General features: G+C 56.0%; 1 protein-coding gene across 1 annotated transcript in view; it reads right to left on the bottom strand.

Annotated features, from left to right (window-relative positions):
- The window catches only part of FBN3 (fibrillin 3), a 62,932-nt gene that overhangs the window by 5,837 nt on the left and 34,938 nt on the right, over nt 1-22,157 (bottom strand). Inside the window, exons 44-64 of the mRNA XM_042912867.1 lie at nt 19,038-19,163; nt 18,478-18,627; nt 15,984-16,055; nt 13,304-13,429; nt 12,902-13,027; nt 12,401-12,526; nt 11,889-12,005; nt 10,469-10,597; nt 9,464-9,583; nt 8,586-8,711; nt 7,590-7,742; nt 7,384-7,449; nt 7,056-7,181; nt 6,693-6,812; nt 6,452-6,574; nt 5,036-5,170; nt 4,765-4,890; nt 4,033-4,239; nt 3,083-3,208; nt 2,388-2,510; nt 2,114-2,230 (exon numbers count right to left, since the gene is read on the bottom strand). Of these exons, the coding sequence (XP_042768801.1) occupies nt 2,114-2,230; nt 2,388-2,510; nt 3,083-3,208; nt 4,033-4,239; nt 4,765-4,890; nt 5,036-5,170; nt 6,452-6,574; nt 6,693-6,812; nt 7,056-7,181; nt 7,384-7,449; nt 7,590-7,742; nt 8,586-8,711; nt 9,464-9,583; nt 10,469-10,597; nt 11,889-12,005; nt 12,401-12,526; nt 12,902-13,027; nt 13,304-13,429; nt 15,984-16,055; nt 18,478-18,627; nt 19,038-19,163 (2,640 nt within the window). The remainder of the gene's footprint in view (nt 1-2,113; nt 2,231-2,387; nt 2,511-3,082; nt 3,209-4,032; nt 4,240-4,764; nt 4,891-5,035; nt 5,171-6,451; nt 6,575-6,692; nt 6,813-7,055; nt 7,182-7,383; nt 7,450-7,589; nt 7,743-8,585; nt 8,712-9,463; nt 9,584-10,468; nt 10,598-11,888; nt 12,006-12,400; nt 12,527-12,901; nt 13,028-13,303; nt 13,430-15,983; nt 16,056-18,477; nt 18,628-19,037; nt 19,164-22,157) is intronic.

Below are 22,157 nucleotides of genomic sequence, written 5' to 3'. Positions count from 1 at the left end.
CATCCACAAAGCAGGCCAAGGGTCAGGGGGGCATACTGTGGTCATGTAAGTTTGATCTTCTAGTTTAATCATAAGCAAACAGAGGCCCTGAGACCCAAATCTGGCCCACTGCCTGCTTATCGTAAACAAATTTTACTGGCACACAGCTATGCCCATTCATTTATGACATGTTGTCTATGACTGCTTTTGGCCTACAATGGCAAGGCTGTTTTTTTTTATGTTTATTTATTTATTTATTTTTGAGAGAGAGAGAGAGAGAGAGAGAGAGAGCAAGTTGGGGAGGGGCAGAGGGAGAGAGGGAGGGAGGGAGAGAGAGAGAGAGAAAGGAAGTTGGGGAGGGGCAGAGGGAGAGAAGGAGAGGGAGAGAGGGAGAGAGAGAGAGGGAGAGGGAGAGAGAGAGAGAGAGAGAGAGAGAATCTGAAGCAGGCTCCAGGCTCTGAGCTGTCAGCACAGAGCCTGACACAGGGTTCGAACTCACGAATCGTGAGATCATGATCTGTGCCAAAGTCAGTTGCTTAACTGACTGAGCCACCCAGGCGCCCCAACCGTAGAGCCTTTTACAGAAAAAATTTGCAGACCCTTGATCTAGTTAGCCTCAGACCACCCACCAGGAGTATAGGCTATACAGATGTGAATCGTGAATGATCTGGGGCCCTCGATCCCTGGTAACTACGCAGTGGGGAGCCTGGCTGAGAATGTCAACTCTGTTCCAGAGAGAAGTCCCACGGGAGCTTGCTGGGTGTCTGCACTGGCACACGGGCCCGCATGTGTACGTGCAAACAGCTACAAACTCATACAGATGCCACATTAAACGTGCTCATCTTAGGAAGCAGGGAAGATAACTTGAATGTGCAGAAAAAGAGAAACGTAGCTTGTTTCAAGGCTTGGTAGGCTCTTCCCCAGACGGGCACGTGACTCCCTCCTTCAACTCTGTCAGCTCTTTGTACAAAAGTCCCTTTGGATGTGGCTTCTCCTGATCCCTAGTGGAAAACTTGCAGCCTTCCTGATCTCCTTACTCGGCTTCACTTTATCTTTCTCTCATGCCATGCATCACTTTCCAACAGGCTATGGTGTTAGCTTACTGTTTGTTTGTTTTTAAATTTTTTTAAATGTTTGTTTTTTTAGAGACAGAGAAAAACAGAGCAGGAGCAGGGGAGGGGCAGAGAGAGAGAAGACACAGAATCCGAAGCAGGCTCCAGGCTCTGAGCTGTCGGCACAGAGCCCGACGCGGAGCTCGAACCCATGAACCTCGAGATCATGACCTGAGCCGATGTCGGACATTTAACTGACTGAGCCACCGAGGCGCCCCTTTGCTGTTTGTGTCTGTTTGGAGTCCCTATTAGCAGGGACAGTCCGTGGCGGCAGCAAGCTTGCCTCCTGTGTTCATTGCTGCACCTTCAGGGTTTAGAACAGGGCGAGGCAAACGGCTCCTGTAGAGGGACAGCTAGGAGGTATGTGTGACTTTGTGGCAACGACTTGGCTCTGACTCCGTTATTTTAGCGCAAAAGCGACTACAGACCCTATGCAAATGAATGGGCGTGGCTGTGTGCCGACCAAACTTTGTTAACAGAAGCAAGTAGGGGGCTGGGCAGGCCTGACCTGAGGGTTGGAGTCCAAAGACCTCCGGGCCAGAGCACAGCCTGGTCCACCGTAGGTCTCAGTAGGTGTGGGCTGAGTGGACTAGTGGGAGCCTGAATGGGGCCACCCATGGCTGGGCTTGGCCCCCAGGGGAGGTCTGGTTCTCCCAGGCCACGAGACACTAAAAAGCCATGGGAGTGACAGCTGCCCCTGCAACTCTGGCTTCTGAACCAACTTCCGCTCTGGACCCCGTGAGACCGTAGGAGAGAGACCCATCAGGGACCGGTCAGGGGCAAAGGTGAGTGTCCTGGGCTGAGGTCAGAGGGACTCCTCCTCCCAGGTCCCTAGGGCAAGGAAGGAGACCAAAGTCCTAGGCATTGGCAGGATGTGGGCACCAACAGAGCAGGGGCTTTGTTCTGACCCCCTGTGTGTCCCCGCCGTCTGGCACACACGTGGGGCTTGCTGCTTATTTGGAGAACAAGTGAGCGAAGGCCAGCGTCACGTGCCAGGGGCTGGGAGGGGTGAGAGGACTCACCGAGGCAGGCCTGGTGGTGCTGGGTGAAGCCGGGGGGACAGTGGCAGGTGAAGGAGCCGACGGTGTTGATACAGAAGAACTGGCAGTTGTGGTTCCTGGAGGAGCACTCGTCCAGGTCTGCAGCACAGACGTCCCCGCGGGCTCAGGGCAGGGCCCCCCGGGGCCGGGGGCTTCCCAGGGGAAAGACCCGGGGGCGAGCGGCCGGGGATGTGCCCGGGCATCCCCGGGGGGTCGGGGACGAAGCCCCACAGGGCCTGGGGGGGGGGAACATCACCTCTGCAGGTCCTGCCGTCCTTCTCCAGCAGGTAGCCTCGGGGGCAGGTGCACCGGAAGCTGCCCTCGGTGTTTTTGCAGAGGAAGGTACACGGCGTGGGCGCCTGGCCACACTCATCGACGTCTAGAGGGTTGGTAGCATGTGGGGTGGGGGGGGGGTTGGTGTCAGACAGATGTCCTCCCCAGGGGGTCAGGGGCTGGGGTCTCCACTCAGGTCCTGCTGAGGCCTCCTTCCCAGGCCCGAACCAATCAGAATCTATGGGCTTCTACAAGGAATGGACACTTTTTCTGTAAAAAGCCAGAGATTAAACATGTTTGCCCTTGCAGGCCACATGGTTCTTGTTCCAACTACTCAGCTCTGCCTCTGTGGCAGGAGAGCAGCCACAGAGGGAGAGGAAACCAAATAGCTATGGCTGCCAATAAAACTTTATTAACAAAAACAAGCAGAGGGCCGGACTAGGCCCTTGAGCTGGAGGGAGTTTGCTGACCCCTGACTTCGATGAACACCCGCTACACGACGAAACCGAAAATCTTGGGATGCACAAAGTAACAGGAGGAAAGCTGCCCAAATGAGGTCGGGGCTGGGGGCGGGACTGGGGATGCTCTGCTTCCCGGGTTCGGCCGGAAGCGCAGGCCAGGTGCTGTGCAGAGGGAGCGGGGCCGGGCCAGGCCAGGGGATGGGGGCGGGAGGCTCACCCAGGCAGGCTGTGGCAGCAGCGTCTGGCGCGTACCCAGCCTGGCAGCGACAGCGGAAGGAGCCGAGGCTGTTGATGCACTCGCCGTGAGGGCAGAGGTCAGCGAGCATGTGGCACTCGTCCACATCTGGGGACAAGCAGGGCTCAGCTGCGCTGGTTGCCTCGGGTCCCTGGGGCACACCTCCACCCTTCTGGCCGGCAGCCCTCTCCCCCGGGCGAGGCCAGCCTCTACTTGCCCCGCCTGACCCCAGGGACCCCTCCCCGAGGCTGTGAGTCCCGCCCCCGGACTCACTAATGCAGCTCCTTTCACTAGACCCAGAGAGCACCTGGCGCGGGGGCGGGGGGGGGGGGTGGGGGGGGTGGGGGTGGAACACGCCCTCCCGCAGCCTCACTGCAACACCTCGGGGCACACGCACACAAATGCGGAAGCACAGGCAGAGGTACACGCACACTGCACGCCAGTCACAGGCCGACACTCCTGCAGAATCACAGGGACACACGTTCTGCGGCTCCTCTGTCTCCCCCCCCCCTCGTCAGACCTGGGGGTCACCGCTGCTCGCTTGGGGCGACCTGTCCCACCCTCGCTGACACACTGGATGAGACACACTCGTGCACGCAGTCACTCACACTCGCTCGCACACCTACCCGCCCTCGTGGAACTCGCTGGAATCCAAAGCACACGGACCCACCTTCCGGCACATGCTCCTCATGCGGCCGGCACGCACAACACACACACCAGTGAATGCACACCGGTCCACACCCTTTTTCACACACTCCCCGACGAGCCCGCAGAGAACAAAGAACACACACACATCGGCTCACACACCTGTTCACCCGCTCGCCCAAGTTCACGCACGCACACAGCAACGAACAGGGTCCGGTTCGCACTGGCTCGCACACTCCAGCCCCCTCTGGGACACAGACACGACCGAGAACAAACGCCCCACCCACCTTGGCCTTCGGCGGTGTAGCCTGAGCCGTGGGGGCACAGGGTCCCGTGGGCAGAGGTGCCAGGCAGGGGACAGAGCTCGCAGCGGGGCCCCCAGCCCCGGCCGCCCCCACAGCAGCACTGGGCCCTAGTGACGGCCTCACCGCTGCTCGAGCGAGCCTGGCACGTGGCCTGCAGCACCTCGGAGAAGCAGGGCCCCCGCCGGACGTCTGCAGAGAACGGGGCGGGCGGGTGGGTGGGAGGCACCTGCCGTCCAGGGCCCCCTTCCCCCTGGGGTCCGGCGGCACCGAGAGTCTAGCAAGGGCTCCCAGGTGCCTCCGACACAGCTGTGCGTGGGCGCGGGGCGCAATCTTCCAGACCGCTGTCACCTAGCACTGTCAGATGCCCTCCGGGGGCCAAGGCCGAGGCAGAAGCTGCAGACCCGTAGGGTCAAGAGACGCCTGTGGCCGCAGAGAGCACGGACAGTCAAGGGCAGCATGGGGGCCGGGGAACACTAGGGAGGAGGTGTGAGTGGCAGTGGGCCGGACAGACAGACAGCGGGGACAGAGCACATGGAGGACATCCAGGGAGGTGGACAGGACAGGCTGGAGCCTGGCCTGGGTGAGGAAGAGGAGGCTGGTGGGGACTCGAGGGGGCTGGCCTGTGGCTCCAGGCCGAGGCAGGAGCATGGCTGAGATGGCGGGGGCGGGGGTTGGGCTGGGAGAGCTGTACCCGCCGTGCGTGGCCACACTCACCGTGGCACTCAGTGCCAGCGGGGCTGGGCTGGAAGCCCTTGTCGCAGTCACACTGGAAGCTGCCCGCGGTGTTGACGCAGCGGCCGTTGGCACACAGGCGGGGCCGCGCGTGGCATTCGTCCTCATCTGGGGCGGGAGGGATGAGGCCGGTGGGGAGGCCGGAGCCCCGCAAGCCAGCCTCCCCTCGCCCTGCACGCTCCCTTCCCGCCACATTCTCCTGCTTTGACTCGTCTCCCCCGGGGGGGCCCTGCACCCCCAAGCACACCCATACCTGTGCAGCCCTCCCCGGAGCCAGGCTGAGGCCGCAGGCCTGGGGGGCAGACGCAGGTGAAGGTGCCGATGAGGTTCTTGCACAGCATGCCCCGCTCGTGACAGTCCTGCTGACCGTCCGCACACTCGTCCACATCTGCGGATGACCAGAGAGAGGGGGGGCCAAGGTCAGGCGCCCCGTGGCCTGGCCACAGGCCGTGGGGGCCCGGGTCCCACCTCCCTCTGTGCCCTTGGGGACCGAAAGTAAGAAGCCGAGGGGTCGGGACTGTTCCAACACCTGCGTCCCCCTGCCCACGTCAGGGTCAGTGAATCCGTCCGGCCTTAAACATGGTCCCTGGAATGCTAACCCTGAGACAGCCCTGGAGGGACCAAGTCCCAGCCCAGAGTTTGTCAGCTTCGACACTAAGGACATTTGGGACCAGAGACTTCCTCGTGGTGGAAGGTCTTTCTGTGTGCTGTAGCATATTCAGCAGTATCCCTGGCTACTCGATGTCTGCAGCAGCCCCCACACTCAGCTGTCACAATGAAAACTGTCTCCAGGGGTGCCCGGGGGGCTCAGCTGGTTCAGCATCTGACTCTTGATTTCGGCTCAGGTCCTAATCTCATGGTTCGCGGGTTCGAGCCCCTCCTCGGGCTCCAAGCTGATGGCACCGAGCCTGTTTGGGATTCTCTCTCTCCCTCTCTCTCTGCCCCGCCCCTGCTCTCTCTCTCAAAAGAAATAAATAAACGTTTTTTAAAAACCTGTCAGGGAGCGCCTGGCGGCTCAGTCGGTTGGGCATCCAACTTTGGCTCAAGTCATGATCTCTGTCTGTGAGTTTGAGCCCCCGCCTTGTGCTCTGTGCTGACAGCTCAGAGCCCGGAGCCTGCTTCAGATTCTGTCTCTCCTTCTCTCTCTCTCTCTGCCCCTCCCCTGCTCATGCTCTGTCTCTCTCTCTCTCTCTCAAAGATAAATAAAACATTTAAAAAAACACAAAACTGTTGGGGAGCCTGGGTGGCTCAGTCGGCTAAGTGTCTGACTTTGTCTCAAGTCATGAACTCACAGTCGGTGAATCCGAGCCCTGCGTCGGGCTCACTGCTGACAGCACAGAGCCTGCTTCAGATCCTCTATCCCCCTCTCTCCGCCCCTCCCCTGCTCATGTTCTCTTAAAAATAAATAAAAACATGAAAGAAAAAGGTCTTCAGGCATCACCACCACACGTCCCCTGGGAGACACAGTAAGAGCCCTCACGGTCCCCCATTTTCATGACGACAGAAGCACCACTCACAGAAGAGCACCCACCGCACCTCACTGCCTCAGTGCTGCCCTCACTCTATTTCTTGGTGCTCCCCCTTGGGCACAGGCTCGCATTTCCCTGTCTTCTCCAGGATCGAGGTATGGGGAGCCCGGGGCCCCGCCCACCTCTCCTGCACATCCTACCTCTGCACATGGCCCCGTCCTCCCTCAGGGCGTAGCCGGCCGGGCAGGTGCACACGTAGGAGCCCTCAGTGTTGCGGCAGCGGAAGGCACAGAGCAGGGGGTTCAGGGAGCACTCGTCGATGTCTGGGGAGGCCAGAGGAGGGGCGGGCTGGGCAGGGTCTGCCTGTGGGATCCACACCCCGCCCTCAGGCCAGCCACTGATGCCCCCCATCACACAGCCCAGGAGCAGGCAGGGTCGTACCCTCGCAGGTCACCATGGGGCCGGGCTCAAAGCCGTCGGCGCAGGCACATTCGAAACCTCCGATGACGTTAGTGCAGGTGCCTTTGCCACAGGGGTGCCCGACGGCGCACTCATCTACGTCTGGGGTAGGGGGGAAGGGAGCGGTCAGGACCCGCAGAGAGCCTCCCGCCCTCGTTATCTCCACATTATCCTGTCCGCACCCCCTGAGTGCCACCGACCACACGGGGCCTGATCTGGCGCAACTCCGGGCTGCGCGCGGGATGCGCATGCTCAGTGGGTTGGCCTGAGTGGGCAACTGACGTCTGCCCTGCCTGCTCCCCTCCGCTCCTTCCTTCCGGGCGCGTGGGCGGGCTGGTCACTCACCCACACAGCGGATGCCTGTGAAGTCCAGGCTGTAGCCAAAGGGACACTCGCAGCGGAAGGACCCATCGGTGTTGACGCAAAGGCCGTTAGTACAGACGCCGGGGTTCTCCGCGCATTCATTCACGTCTGCGGGAGGCGGGGGTGCCAGACACGGCATCGGTCACGACCCGGCCACACTCGGGGTCTCTTCCTCCCCTCCAGGCCAGGTGCGGTCCGGGCCACCCACTGGGCAAGGAGGGAGCCTGAGACTTGGGAACGGGGGACAGACAGAGCCCAGACAGGGCTAGGCGGCTGCGAGGGGCCCTTGGCCCGTGGGCGAGGGGCTCACCTTCCCGAGAGTCATCCAGGCCTGGGACCGCCCCGTGGCCGAAGGGGCAGAGCTCCTGAAAGGCAGCTGGACACCAAGAAGGGAAGGGGGTGAGGGTCGGGGGCTGCTGCGGCCCCTAGAGCCCCCCCTGAGCGTGTGTAGGAAACCAAACAGATGTGGGCCGGCAGGCGGAATCTAAGGGGAGACAGACAGGGCAGGGAGCTCACCGCTGCCCTCCTGAGGACACAGCTCACAGGGGTAGTTCCAGCCCTCGCCAGGCTTCTGGCTGCAGCAGCACCGGGCCTTGGTGGTGTTGAAAGCTTTGGGCACAGAGCACTTCCCGGCCTCAAAGTGGGTGAAGCAGAAACTCTGCCGCGTGTCTGTGGGGTGACCCCCCCCCCCCAGGGAAACATTAGGAAGGTCATCGGTAGTGCCCTGATCATCACCCCGGTCCCAGAGAATGGGGGGCCCAGACCCTACCAAGTGGCCAATCAGAACCCCCCCATTGTGGTGATTGGCTCCAAGATGGACATGTGACCTACACCGGGCCAATGAGGGCCAGCCCTGGGGCTTCTGCTGGACCCCTGGGAATCCCTTCCAGTGATACCCCACATCCACAGCTGTGCCAAGGGGAGCACACTCAGCCAGTTATTCGTGGCTCAGAAAGCCCCTTCCTGGAGAGGCGAAGCAACTGATTCCAGAGAGCCAGAGGACCTGGGACATGAGACCCCCAATCAACATCGTGGACCCCCCTCATCAGCCCTGGACTCCCATCAGCCTGAGAAGTCCTCAAGGGCAGGTTGGGGTCTGAACAACAAACACTGATTGGGTTGCCCTGCCCTCTGCTTTGCTGCCCCTAACCGGGGAGACACGATGCTGGCTGGGATTGGTTGAGGCTAGCCCACACACTAGCCCACACACTGGACAAGGCTGGCCTACTGAGGTGAGGCCAGCCCACGGAGGGCAACCGCAGCCCCTACAGGACAACCAAAGCCCAGGAGACCAGGTTAGCCCAGACTGGACCAGGATAGCCCTCCGTGCAAGTGACCTGTCTGGTGCAGAGGCTGTTTGCACTAGAAAAACCCCACCAATGCCGGGAAGCACCTCTGCCTGGGCAGAGCTCCTGGAGATCCATGCAGGAAACTGCAGCCCCCTTTTCGGGGTGGCCCCACTCTTCTCGCCCTACCTTCCACCTCTTCTCAAAGAGAGAACCACAGACTCACCAAAGCAACGGTGCCTGTTGTCAGAAAGGACGAAGCCAGGTGGGCACAGGCACTGGAAACTCCCAGGGCTGTTGGTGCAGGTGCCAAAGAGGCAGAGGTTGGGTCCTTCCAAGCACTCGTCGATGTCTGGGGGGGCAGGGACACGAGCTAGGTGGGGTGCAGGCAGGACCTCTGCCAGGGTAGGACAGCCTCAGCTGTCGGGGGAGGAGGGGGCGGACAGAGTGGCAGCCCAGCCTGGGAGGGTCCAAGAACTGACAGACACGGGCCAGGGGCCCTCGGGATGCAGTGAGCCAGAGCACCAGCTGGGCTGTGTTGGGGGCGGGGGAGGAGTCTTTCCTAGAAGGTATCTCCGGGACAGGGGTCATGGTCAGGAAAAGTTCATCTTTAGAGACTGACCGTGTACAAAGCTAACCAGGATCAGATAAACCTACCTTATGCTGGATGAGGTTAGCTCACACTGTACTTAGGGGAGCCCAGAGAGAATAGATCAGAAGAGAGGGTCCAGACTGATCTAGGTTAGCCCACCTGCCTAGGCCAGACTGGTCCAGATTAGCCGGCTCAGTACAAAGTCACTAGACAGGGACTTACACCAGGGGGAACTCGGGCCAGACTGGTCCCTGACCACCACCCACCAAGAGTGAGGAGTTCTCTGGGCCCTGCAAGCCCACACCCATGCCCCTTTTGTAGGATCCATGAAGAAGAAGCCTCTGGGCCCCAGAGAGAGACCCTGAGGCGAGCATCTGAAATAATCCTTGTAACAGAAGTTGTGTACACAGCTGTGTTGGGTGCTGTGCTAAGGACGCCTCCACCCTCATCAAGACCCCAGCTGGCATTCCCATTTCACAGATGGGGAAACAGAGGCCCAGAGAGACACTCACCGACACAGCGGTCATTCTGCACCTGGAAGCCAGGGGGACAGATGCAGCGGAAGGAGCCCTCGAGGTTCTGGCAAGTGCCTGGCAGGCAGGTTCCCGCGAGGCTGAAACACTCATTGGTGTCTGGGGAGAGGAAAGCGAGGGGTCCCAGCACCAGCCTGTGACAGGGGTTCACCTGGGACTGGGACCAGCACCTGTAGTCACCACATGATGACCAAGGGCCCCAGAACAAGTCTTCCTGGGTCCAGGGGAAGAGTTGAGACTCAGGAAAAAAGAGACAGCCTGGGAAGGATATTCTGGGTCCTAAAGTGGGGGTTATAGGTGAAGCTATGTGGTGTCCAAGGGAAGGAGCAAGGTCCCTAATCTTAAGCCACTTACAGACCCCCTTCATGATTTCTGTGTAATCCATGTAGCACCTTGACTATTCTTTATTTCAGAAAACTTAGGGTTTTAATTTTTTTTTTAAAGTTTATTTATTTTTGAGAGAGAGAGAGAAACCAAGCGTGAGTAGAGGAGGGTCAGAGAGAGAGGGAGACACAGAATCCGAAGCAGGTTCCAGGCTCTCTGAGCTGTCAGCACAGAGCTGGATGCAGGGCTTGAACTCATGAGCTGTGAGATCATGACCTGAGCTGAAGTTGGATGCTCAACCGACCGAGCCACCCAGGCGCCCCATTAAACTTAGGGTTTTTTAAAAGCATTTTTTAAGTTTATTTATTTTGACAGAGAGACAGAGTGTGTGTCTAGGGGAGGAGCAGAGAGGGACAGAAAGAATCCCAAGCAGGCTCCGTGCTTTCAGTGCGGAGCCCCACACGGGGCTCGAACTCATGAACTGCGAGAATGTGACCTGAGCCGAAACCAAGAGTCAGACGCTTAAAGGTATTTCCTTTTATACCTTAAAATAAGTGCATGATTATGAAATGAAACCGTCATCACTTGGAAGTATGAACCGCAGGCCAACTTGGAGCAGGGGCTGGCAGAGATGACTCCCGACTCCAAGGCGAGACTCACCTATGCAGTTCTTCCCGTCGGCCGTGAGCTCAAAGCCATCCTGGCAGAGGCAGTGGAAGGAGCCAGCTGTGTTGAGGCACTGGCCAAATCGGCACACCTGCCCCACCAGGGTGGTGCATTCATCCATGTCTGCAGAGGGGATATGGGCGGATGGGGTCACCCATAGTCCTGGGGCTCTGAGCCTCCCTTGCACTCTGTCCACAATGAAGTTAAGTTGATGGCAGGGACTTCAATTTATCATGTATTCATGTGCTAGGCTCTGTATATCCAACTATCCAATGAGGCAGATAGCAGTATTTTCTAGTACAAGCACTTAAAGCTATGAATTTGCCTCTGGGTACTCCATTAGCTGAACTCCACAAATTTTGTTGTGTTTTCATTTTCATTTAAGTCAAAAATATTTTCTGACTTCCCTTATGATTGCTTCTTCGATCTCTGGATTCTTTAGGAATATACTGTTTAATTTCCAAATATTTGGGGATTTTTCGGGATGTCTTTCTGTGACTGGTTTCTAGTTCACTTCCCTTACATTCTGAGGACCTACTTTGTGTGACTAAAAGTCTTTTTAATTTTCTAAGGTTTGTTTTATGGCCCAGAATATGGGTTTCCTGGTAAATGTCCAGGTGCACTTGAGAAGGATGTGTGTTCTGGAATGTTCTATAAATACTGACCAGGTCTAGGTGATTGATAGTGTTGTCCGGATCTTCCCTATCCTTACTGATTTTCTATTTGTCCCCTCTCCTACTGAGGATAAGTGTTTAAGTCTCCAACTGTAACTGTGGGTTTATCTTTTTTTTTTTTCAGCTCTGTCATTTTTTACTTTGTATGTTTTGAAGCTCTGTTGTTAGATGCATATGTATTTATGGTTGTTATGTCTTCTCAAGGAATTGGCCTCTTTATATGATACCTTTTTCCATCTCTGCTAACATTTCTTGTTATTACTGTCTGTTTGGTCTAACATTAACATAAGTAAGTACTACTATTAATCTCCTTTTTGCAGAAGAGGAAACTGAAGCCCAGAGAGATATAAGGTAAAACGACTCATCTGGGGTCACACAGCTGGCAGGTGGCAAAGCTGGGATTTGAATTCATGTTGCCTGACTCTGGAATTCATGCTTTTAACCACTGCGCCCAGGTGGCAGCATGACACCACCCAGGTCTGTGCTGTGTTCTCTATACTGTCCACCAGCTGCCGTCACCCTAAGTGTAAGTTCTAGCGAGAGACCCCCTGACGCCTGACCGTGGGGTGGGGTGGGAAATTTTGTGGTTGACTGTTTTAGAGGGAGCACCGACCACTGGGGTTGTTTTTCTGAAGGGATCCCTGGGGCCAGACCCTTTATTTCAGAGGGGCACCCTCAAGCTAAGGGCCCACTTTTCAGGGCGGGGCAATGAGGCCTGCCCGCCGGCCCAGGGGGCTCACCGACGCAATCTCCACGGGGTGTCGCCACGAAGCCAGGGAAGCAGAGGCAGTTGTAGGAGCCGACAATGTTCTTGCACGTCCCATTTCCGCACGGCTGCCGGTCACACTCGTCGACGTCTGCCAGAGCAAAGCCCCCAAGCCCCGCCCAGCTCACCCAGGGCATCAGGTGGCTCAGGGACTGAGGGCCTGGCTGGACCCAGCCCGCCTCTCCTTCACCTAGCCCTGTCCGGATGGACAGGCAGTGACCCCTGGGGGGTGGGGGGGGGGGGGGAGGTGGCTGGAAAGAGCCCCTGAAACGATTTATCACTCCCGTTTTGCAAACCGAGGCACAAGGAGGTGAATAAAGGTCATATATCCAAGGTCTTAAGTGCTAGGACTCAAACCTGGGTCTGTCTGTGAACCAGATGGATGAAAGCACTGCCCTCACAGGGGACGTGTGCACCTGAGGTCCCTCTGGCTTGGCGGCCTGGGTCTCCGGGGGGTGGGGGGGGGGGACAGGAAGGGACGCTCACCGGTGCACAGTGTCTGGTCCGCCGAGGCCCGGAAGCCACGGTGACAGAGGCAAGTGTAGCTGCCCTCGGTGTCCACGCAGTCGCCATGGCTACAGATGTTTGGCATCTCCCGACACTCGTTCCGTCCTGGGGGAGGGCAGGCAGTGTGGTGTCCCCAGAACCCCACCTCCACACACGCCCACACATGCCCACACACACACACACACACGCATGGAGTTTGCCGAGCCCTTGCGTGCGGTGATGGGGAAGCCAGAAGCTGCCTGGAAGCCCCCGCTCCAGCTGCTGCCAGCACCATGCTCCCATCCCCCCCCTTTCCAAGCCCCCTATTAACAGGTGCTCGGCATCCCCAACCACCCCATGGCACAGCCGAGGAGAAAGACCTGGATGGAGCCGTGCCCTACTCAAGTCACAGGGGCGGAGCCTAGCTTGTCCCTGCCCGCCAGGTCCCACGGCCCACCCCCTCGGCTCCCTGCCCTGCAGCGTGCTGGGGTCCCCGCTCACCCACGCAAGCCCCGCTCGGCGACAGCTTGTACCCTCGGGCGCACTTGCAGCGGTAGCTGCCAGGGATATTGACGCAGTCGGCGTTCTGCTGGCAGGGGCTCTCCCCGCCGGCGCACTCGTTCACGTCTGCGGGACACAACCGACAGGCAGGAGTGCGGGAGGCTTCCTTGCCAGGTCCCCACCCCAAAGCCTGCCCCGGGCTTTGCAGCGGGGAATCCCTCCGGAAGTGGCCGGAACCAGAGGGAGGCTGGTTATGTGGGTTGGAGGCCCCCTGGAAAGGCATCGGCCCCGCTGTACAGAAAGGGAAACTGAGGCTTATGGAGCTTAAGTGAGTTGTCCAGGGGGCATGGGGTGGGGGACGAGCCTCCCACCCAAGGGCCGGGGAGGCCGGGCAGGTGGCACCTTCGCAGACCAGCAGCACGCCGTTGTAGCTGAAGCCTGTGGGGCACTCGCAGCGGAAGCTCCCGATCTGGTTGATGCAGATGCCGTTGGCACAGATGGCGGGGATCTCCCCACACTCGTCGATGTCTGGGGAGGACGTCGGCCGTCAGGGGCAGCCCAGCCCCAGGGAACACCTGGGGACCCTGGGCCAGGGGGCCATGCAGTCTGGGAGAAGGGGTGGCCACAAACGAGCACACTGGAAAAATTCTGCGGCAGCTGAAGTCTTTCTGACACCAGAAAGAGATCAGGATGTGGGACGAAAGACAGAGAACAGAGGGGGGTGAGCGTCTCTCAACTGAAAACACGTTCGCCGCAGCCCAGTGAGTCTGCCTCCGCCTCAAGGGGTCTGCTGGGGTCAACAGCCCCTGCGAGATCAGGAAGCCACATGGGGGGGGGGGGGGTCCTGGGACAATGCTGAGCAAGAAACCAGAAGCGTCAGCAGAGGAATGGGTAGCGAACCATGGTCCATCCACACGATGGAACGTAACCCAGCCTTAAAAAGGGGTGAAACACTGACACGCTACGACGTGGGTGAGCCCTGAATGCACGATGCTCAGTGGGAGAAACCAGATGCAGGAACAGATATTGTACAATCCCACTGATGTAAAATGCCCAGAAGAGCAAATCCATAGGCACAGAACGTAGAACGGGGGTTGCCGGGGTCTTCTCACGGGGACCGGGTGTCTTTGTGCGTGACGACAATGTTCTAAAATAGGGGTGCCTGGGTGGCTCAGTCGGTTAAGTGCCCAGTCTTGGTCTGGGCTCAGGTCATGATCTTACGGTTCGTTGAGTTCAAGCACCGAGTTGGGCTCTGTGCTGACAGTGCAGAGCCTGCTTGCGATTCGCTCTCTCCCTCTCTTCCCCTCCCCAACCTCAAAATAAATGGATAAACTTAATAAAATAAAATAAAATAAAATAAAATGTTCTAACTTAGTGGTGATGGCAGCACAGCTCTGTGAAGACACGGAAAACCACTGAATTGTACTTAAGATGGGTGAGGCATGTGGTATGTGAGTTATACCCCAAAAAAGCTGTTATCTATACAGTTGATGCTTAAACAGCACATGTTTGACAGCACAGGGCCACTTAGCTGTGTGTATTTTTTATACAAATATAGTATAGTGCTATAAACGTGTTTTCCTTTTTTTTTTTTTTTTTTTTAAGTTTATTTATTTTTAGCGAGCACAGGTTGGGGAGGGGCAGAGAGACAGGGACAGGGGATCCAAAGCAGTCTCTGAGCTGATAGCAGCAAGCCCAATGCGGGGCTCCAACACACGAACTGTGAGATCATGACCTGAGCCAAAGTCCGATGCTCAACTGACTGAGCCACCCAGGCACCCCTCCATATAGGTATCCTAGTAACATTTTATGGACTGTGGCTTACTTTATTGTAAGAATGCGGTATGCAATACCTGTAACATATAAAACGTGTTAATCAACTGTTGACCTCATCAGTAAGCCTTCTGGTCATCAGTAGACTACTAGTTAAGTTTGAGGGGGGAGTCAAAAGTTATATGCAGATTTTCAACTGCATGGGGTTCTGCGCCCCAAATCCTCGTGCTGTTCAAGGGCCAACTGTATAAAAAGGGCATCCAGAAGCAGTAAGTGCCCACCCATGGGGGGCTGGCTGGTGACCTGGGGCGTGTCCACACGTGGAATACTACAAAGCAGGACAAGAGGGGGGCACTGCAGTCAGTCACTTGTCTGGGTCTTCACGACTCGTTGGTGGCCGGAGAAAAGTGAGTCGCAAACCAATATGCAGGGAATTATAGAATGGGAAAATTTCAAACTCCCCGGAAAACAATGCCGTGCGTTCTCAATGGGGACCTCTATGTATACTGAAATGCACGAAGAAGGATCTAGAAATCCTCGGGGCATACAGCATGGGAACCTTGGGAGTGTGAAGGAGACTTAGGTTTGATGTGGTAACTGCAGGGGAAGCAGATCTTATCTGCCATGCCCCGGCTGTTTAAAATAAGGAGAACACATCCTCATTGGGATGGAAACAGCCAGAAGTGGGTTCATCAGTTCCACACCACACGGCTGAGCTGTGGCCTTCCAGGGATTGAACTGCACACAATCTTGTTTGGCTTAGAAAGGAAGGCCATTCTGACACTTGCCACCATGTGGACGGACTGAAGGACACCGCGTGCAGTGACAGAAGTCGGTCACAGAAGGACACGTCCTGCATGACCCCACTCACAGGAGGTCTTTAGAGGAGTCCCGTCCACAGAGACAGAGTGGAGATGCTGGGAGCCAGGGGTGGGGCAGAGGGCAGGGGCGTCCGTGTTTCATGGGGACAGAGTCTCAGTGTGGGGCGATGGAAAGTTCTGGAGACAGATGGTAGGAATGTTTGCCTGAGAGTGTGAGTGTGCCTGATGCTGCTGAACTGGACATTTAACAACGGTTACGGTGGTAACTTTCATGTTATACGTAGGTTATCAGAATTTTTAAAAATGAGTAATAACAATAAAAATACTTACTTTTTTTTAATAAAGGGAACTATTTGGGGACATGACTCCTGGCCTGGTCTGGGAAGGCAGAAGTGTGGGCATGGGGCGGGGGTGGGTGGAAGGGGGAGGTCAGGGCCCTGGGGACAGAGGGACCTGGAGGCTATCAGCAGGGGGACACAGTCACTCACCAAGGGGCTTCCCTGTGTGGATGTCAATGACGAAGCCGGGGGCCTGGTTTCCGCACAGGACCTGGTAGTCCACTGGGCAAAGGAGGACAGGGCAGAGGGTGCTGGGGCTGCAGGCTCCCAGGAAGGACACCCCCTCCTCTTCCTGATCCCCGCCCATGGCCTCCTCCAACCCTTGTAGCCCAGCCCTCACCCGGCCTCTGACAACTAGTCTCTGCCTCCCACCTGCTTTCACCAGCCCTGGAAGAGCTACAGGCAGCCACCCACCCGCGCGGCGTGACCTTCCAACACAGAGACGCAGAGACGCGACCTCTCTCATCTACGCAGGAGTGCCGCTGACCACACCCCACTGCCCTCTCCGGAACAGGTAGACTCTTCAATTTGAATTTCAAGACCTTCACCCCCCAGCCCTACCTTTCCAGCAGCGACTCCTGCCCTCCCGTTGCACTGATTTCATTACACGTCTGGAGGGGCTCTGCTCTCCACCGTCCATCCATCCCACATGGGAACTTTGCACATGCTCTTCCCTCTGCTGTTCCCTAGCAGGGCCCACTCCAGCCTCAAGGACTCAGGGCGGCCACAGGGAAGGCTCCCTTGGGCTCCCTCCGACCCACCACACTGGCACCAGACGCTGACGGCGCCACCCTTGGGCTTCCCCGGGGCAGCCCACCTTGCCTAGTTGCATCCCGTTGGCAATGCCGAGACGCCGCCTACCAGACCGCGATCCCCAGGTGGGGCAGGTGTCTCTGGGCCCGCCAGGTGGACACGGGCAGGTATTTAGGCAGCGGCATCTTGCCACCTTTCCCCAGGTCCCCGCCCTGGCCGTCACTCGGCCTTCTACCTGCGTCATCGGCTAGTATGGACCTCGGCCTCGTCTTACGCCACCTGCACCTCAGACTCAGGGGCACGAGGTCCGAGCAGGTACCTAAGTCCCAGCACCCAAACCAAGGGCGACATGTGATCTGTCCTGACAGTCTCTTGACCAGAGCTGGCTGTTTGCAGCTCCCTCCCAGCCTGCACAGCTCAGGTCTGCCCCGTTCTTGCTACCTAGAACCCAGACCAGGCCCACCACCCAGAAATGCCCAGTAACGATCCCCTCTCCACTGCCCCGCACGGGACGGACACCCACTGCCCCCCAAGTTCATGTCCACCCAGAACCTCTGAGTGTGACCATCTGGGGAAACAGGGTCTTTGTAGATGCAATCCAGAAAAGATGCGGACACCCTGGGTTAGGGTGGGCCCTGAATGCCATGACCGGTGTCCTTATAAGAAAAAGAGAGACACGCAGACACTTGGAGAGAAGAAGCCACATAAAGACGAAAGCAGAGATGGGGGACAGAGCTCCAAGCTGGGCACACAGGACGCCCAGAGCCACCGGAAGCTGGAGGAAGCAGAGAAGCACCCTAACCTGGAGCCTCTGGAGGGGGCACGGCGTCGCTGCCACCTTGGCTTCTGGCTTCTAGCCTTCAGAACTGGGGGAAAATTAACTTCTGGGGTTTTTAAGCCACCAAATTTGTGGCAATTTGTTGCCACGGCCCGAGGAAGCTATTGGTCTCCGTCAGCCGGGGCTGCCATGACAAAATACCACACACCGGGTGGCTTAAACAGCAGATGCGTTATTTCTCACGGTTCTGGAGGCCAGGAGTTCAAGACCAAGGTGCCGGCAGACTCGGGGTCTGGTGAGAGCCGCCTCCCGGTTCAGAGGTGGCTGTTTTCCTGCTATGTCCTCACATGGTGGAGATCGTCTCCCACACACGTCTTCTCGGAACGGCCCCCATGCCATTCAGGGGGCCTCCTAATCCCCTCCCCAAGGCCCCTCCTCCTAACACCACCGCCCTGAGGACCAGGGCTCCAACGCGTGAGTTTAGCAGGGGACACATTCAGCCCATAGCATATGGGAACGTCCTTGTTGTCCACTGTCAATCACTGCCCCACTCCTGCAGCTCTTTCCGATTCCCGGGCTGGCTGCTAGATCATTCTACCAGCTCTCTTTCCAGCTGCCAGCATGGTCTGCTGCTCAGTTCTGCCTCCAGCCCTTTGCTCGTGCTGTTCCCTGCCCGCAATACCCTTCTTCATCCCAAACAGTGTTTCAGCAGCTTTTCCCAGAGCTTCCCCGGGGTTGCACCTTCCCCTGCTCATGGGGCCCCTGGTGCCTCCAGCCAGTTTTGCTTTCCTCCCTGGCCCCAGGTACTCACTGACCCTCCCCCCAAAATAGTCTGTGAGTCTTCGAGGACCTTTACCACAAACGTAAGCTTCACTGATCCATTTTGAATCCCCAAATCTGCAACATACAAGGAAGGACGCCTCACCCACCCCAAGACGGATGCTTTCCATACGCCACCTAGGACGTATTTTCAACTCCTTAGCCCTCATCAGAACAACGTAGGATGAGAGCTAATCTGGGCGCCCCAATTAAGGTGCGCCTCCTTAAATACTGCACTAAAAAGGAGGAAGCTGGAAAGAAGGGGGCAGGGGCGGGGGTGTGGAGAGCACTCACGGCTGGCAGGGGTGGGGCAGGCCTCGCAGGGTCTGTTCCAGGCCTGGCCAATGTTGTATGAGCAGCAGCATATCTTCCGGGTCACGTTAAAGGCCAGTTCATTCCGACACGTGCCGTTATGGTGCCGGAAGCAAATGCTCTTCCTCATGTCTGCAGTTCCGTTAGGAAGAGGAGTGTGGGTAAAAGATAGCCAAGAGAGGGGAAGAAAGAAGAGAGGAAGAGAGAGCCATCAGACGGCTGGGAACTCATTCACGGGTCCAGCTGAAAAATACTGGCTTGATGCCTCTCCCCCAACACACATGGGGTGCCTTTTACAGTTTAGATTTTGTTGGGCAGTGCACAACCTGGACAACCATTCATGACAGCCCTGGGCCCCCAAATCCTGCATCTTGTTCTCTGCTACTGACCAGCAACTCAAAAATACACTCACCCTCCTGCTCTCTACTCCCCTACACACAGCTCTCCACACTCTTCCAAGGCTTGGAGACTCCTAGGAGTCCTTCCCACACCCAAGTGCTTTTCCCACAACTGCCTATCTCCCCAGTCATCACACTTTGTACCCATGCAGTTGTTTCCACCGTTGACTTGCAGGTACTCCGCAGGACAGACACAAGTGTAGTTCCCCAGGGTGTTGTAGCAGGTACCGGGGCCACAGATGCCCGGGTGTGCATAGCATTCGTCGATGTCTGCAGGGGAGGGAGGGACAGCATCTAGCAGTTGTCTGGGTAACTCCCAACCCCAGACCTGGTAGAGTCACTTCATTATGGGCTTGAGCTCAGTGTCAAGATTAGCTTAAAATGCACAGGCATTTCAGTGACAGGGAAAGATCCGACATGGTGTTAAATAAAAAAAAAAAAAGAAAAAGCTTACTATGATCTACTTTTTTTTGTTTTGAGAGAGAGAGAGAGAGAGAGAGCACGTGTGTGATCATGGAAGAGAGCCAGAGGGAGAGAGGGAGAGGGAGGGAGAGAGAGAGAGAGAGAGAAAGAGAGAGAATCTTAAGCAGTTTCCACATTGACCATGGAACCCAGTGTGGGGCTTGATCCCATGACCCTGGGATTATGACCTGAGCCAAAATCAAGAGTCGGATGCTCAAACGACTGAGCCACCCCAGGCGCTCCTGACCTAACTTCTATTAAGAAAAAAATATGGGGGCGCCTGGGTGGCTCGGTCGGTTAAGCGTCCGACTTTGGCTCAGGTCATGATCTCATGGTCCGTGAGTTCGAGCCCCGTGTCGGGCTCTGTGCTGACAGCTCAGAGCCTGGAGCCTGTTTCAGATTCTGTGTCTCCCTCTCTCCCTGTCCCTCCCCTGTTCATGCTGTCTCTCGGTCTCAAAAATAAATAAACGTTAAAAAAAAAAAATTTTTTTTTTAAAAAAAGAAAAAAAATATGACCTGGGGTGCCTGGGTGGCTCAGTCGGTTAAGCGTCCGACTTCAGCTCAGGTCATGATCTCGGGGTTCATGAGTTCCGGCCCCGTGTCGGGTTCTGTGCTGAGAGCTCAGAGCCTGGAGCCTGCTTCAGATTCTGTGTCTCCTTCTCTCTCTGCCCCTCCCCTGCTCATGCTCTGTCTCTCAAAAATGAATAAACATTAAGAATGTTTTTTTAAGTGTAACAAGCATTCTCAGCTAGTGAGCTATATAAAAACAGATAGTGGAATATTAGCATTATCACCAAAAACGGCAGAGTATGGGACATCACCCTCCATTCCTGCACAAAACTATCAAGCTGGCGAAAACTGACAAAATCGACTTTTGCAGGAGTCTGGAATCCAGTCAAAAACTTACAACGACCATGGAATCTGATATGTAAGCTATCCTAAAAAATCTACAGAACAAAGGGGTGCCGGGCAGGCTCAATCTGTGCAGTGCGATTCTTGATCTCAGGGTTGTGAGTTCAACCCCATGTTGGGTGTAGAGATTACTTAAAAATAAAATCATTTTTCTTAAACAAGTAGAAGTTTTACTTCATTTTGAGAGAGAGAGGGAGAGAGCACCGGTGGGGGAAGCACAGTGAGAGGGGGACAGAGGATCAGAAGTGGGCTCTGCCTGATAGCAGTGGGTCCGATGTGCGGCTCAAACCCGCAAAAGGTGAGATCATGGCCCAGGCCAAAGTTGGAGACTCAATTGACTGAGCCACCCAAGTGCCCCACTTAAGAATAAAGTCTTAATGGGGCACCTGCGTGGCTCAGTCAGTTAAGGGTCCGACTTTGACTCAGGTCGTGATCTCATGGTTTGTGGGTTCAAGCCCTGCATCAGGCTCTGTACTGAAGCTCGGAGCCTGGAGCCTGCTTCAGATTCTGTGTCTCCCTCTCTCTCTACCCCTCCCCTGCTCACGCTCTAGCTCTCTCTCAAAAATAAATAAATATTGGGGCACCTGGGTGGCTCAGTTGGTTGAGCATCTGACTTTGGCTCATGTCATGATCTCACAGTTTGTGGGTTCAAGCCCTTCATTGGGCTCTATGCTGACAGCGTGGAGCCTGGAGCCTACTTTGAGTTCTGTGTCTCCCTCTCTCCTGCTCATGCTCTGTCTCTCTCTCAAAAACAAACATTAAACAAAATTTGGTGGGGGGGGGGGTTGCCTGGGTGGCTTAGTCAGTTAAGCATTCGACTTCAGCTCAGGTCATGATCTCGCAGTTCACGAGTTCAAGCCCCTTATCAGCTTCTGTGCTGATAGCTCAGAGCCTAGAGCCTGGAGCCTGCTTCTGATTCTGTGTCTCCCTCTCTCTTTGCCTCTTCCCTGCTTGCACTCTGTCTCTCTGTCTGAAAAATAAATATTCGGGGTGCCTGGATGGCTCAGTTGATTAAGCGTCCGACTTTGGCTCAGGTCATGAACTGGCGTTTCATGGGTTTGAGTCCCGCGTCGGGCTCTGTGCTGACAGCTCAGAGCCTGGAGCCTGCTTTGGATTCTGCGTCTCCCCCTCCCCTGCTTGCACTCTCTCTCTCTCTCAAAAATAAATAAAGATTAAAAAAATTAAAAAGTAAATAAACATTAAAAAAAGCTTTTAAAAAATAAAACAAAATAGGAAGAAAGAAAGAAAGAAAGAAAGAAAGAAAGAAAGAAAGAAAGAAAGAAAGAAAGAAAAATTCTGCTTCTAATAGCGTCCAAAAAATGCAATGCTTAGGAATAAATTTAACCAAAGAGACATAAGAGTTGAGCACTGAAAACTACAAAACATCACGGAAAAAAAACTAAAGAAGACCGAGAGAAACGGAAAGACCTCCTGTGTACATGGATCAGAAGATTTAATACTGTTAACACAGCAGTACTCCCCACGGCAATTTAGAGTTGCCATGCAATCCCCATTAAAACCCCAATGCCTTCATTTTTGCAGAAATGGAAAACTCAGTCTTAAATGCACGTGCAATTACAAAGGACCCCCCACCCCCAGCCAAAACCATCTTGGAAAAAGAAAAACAAAGTCGGAGGACTCACACTTCCCAATTTTGAAACTTACAGTGCTCCAGTCATTAGGACAGTGTGGTACGGGTGAAAGATAGACATATACATCAACGGAATAGAACTGAGAGTCCGGAAGGAAACCATGTGTCACGTGACTTTTGACACGGGAGCCAAGACCACTCAATGGGGAAAGAAGGGTGTCTTCAACGAGTGGTGCAGGGACAACTGGAACTCCACAGGCAAAAGAACGAAGTCGGACCTCTCTCTGACACCACAGGCA

This window comes from Panthera leo, chromosome A2, assembly GCF_018350215.1.
Source record: "Panthera leo isolate Ple1 chromosome A2, P.leo_Ple1_pat1.1, whole genome shotgun sequence".
NCBI classification, from domain to species: Eukaryota; Metazoa; Chordata; class Mammalia; order Carnivora; family Felidae; genus Panthera; species Panthera leo.
The sequence above is the reverse complement of the archived record's forward strand: the minus strand, read 5'-3'. Positions and strand labels throughout refer to the sequence as shown.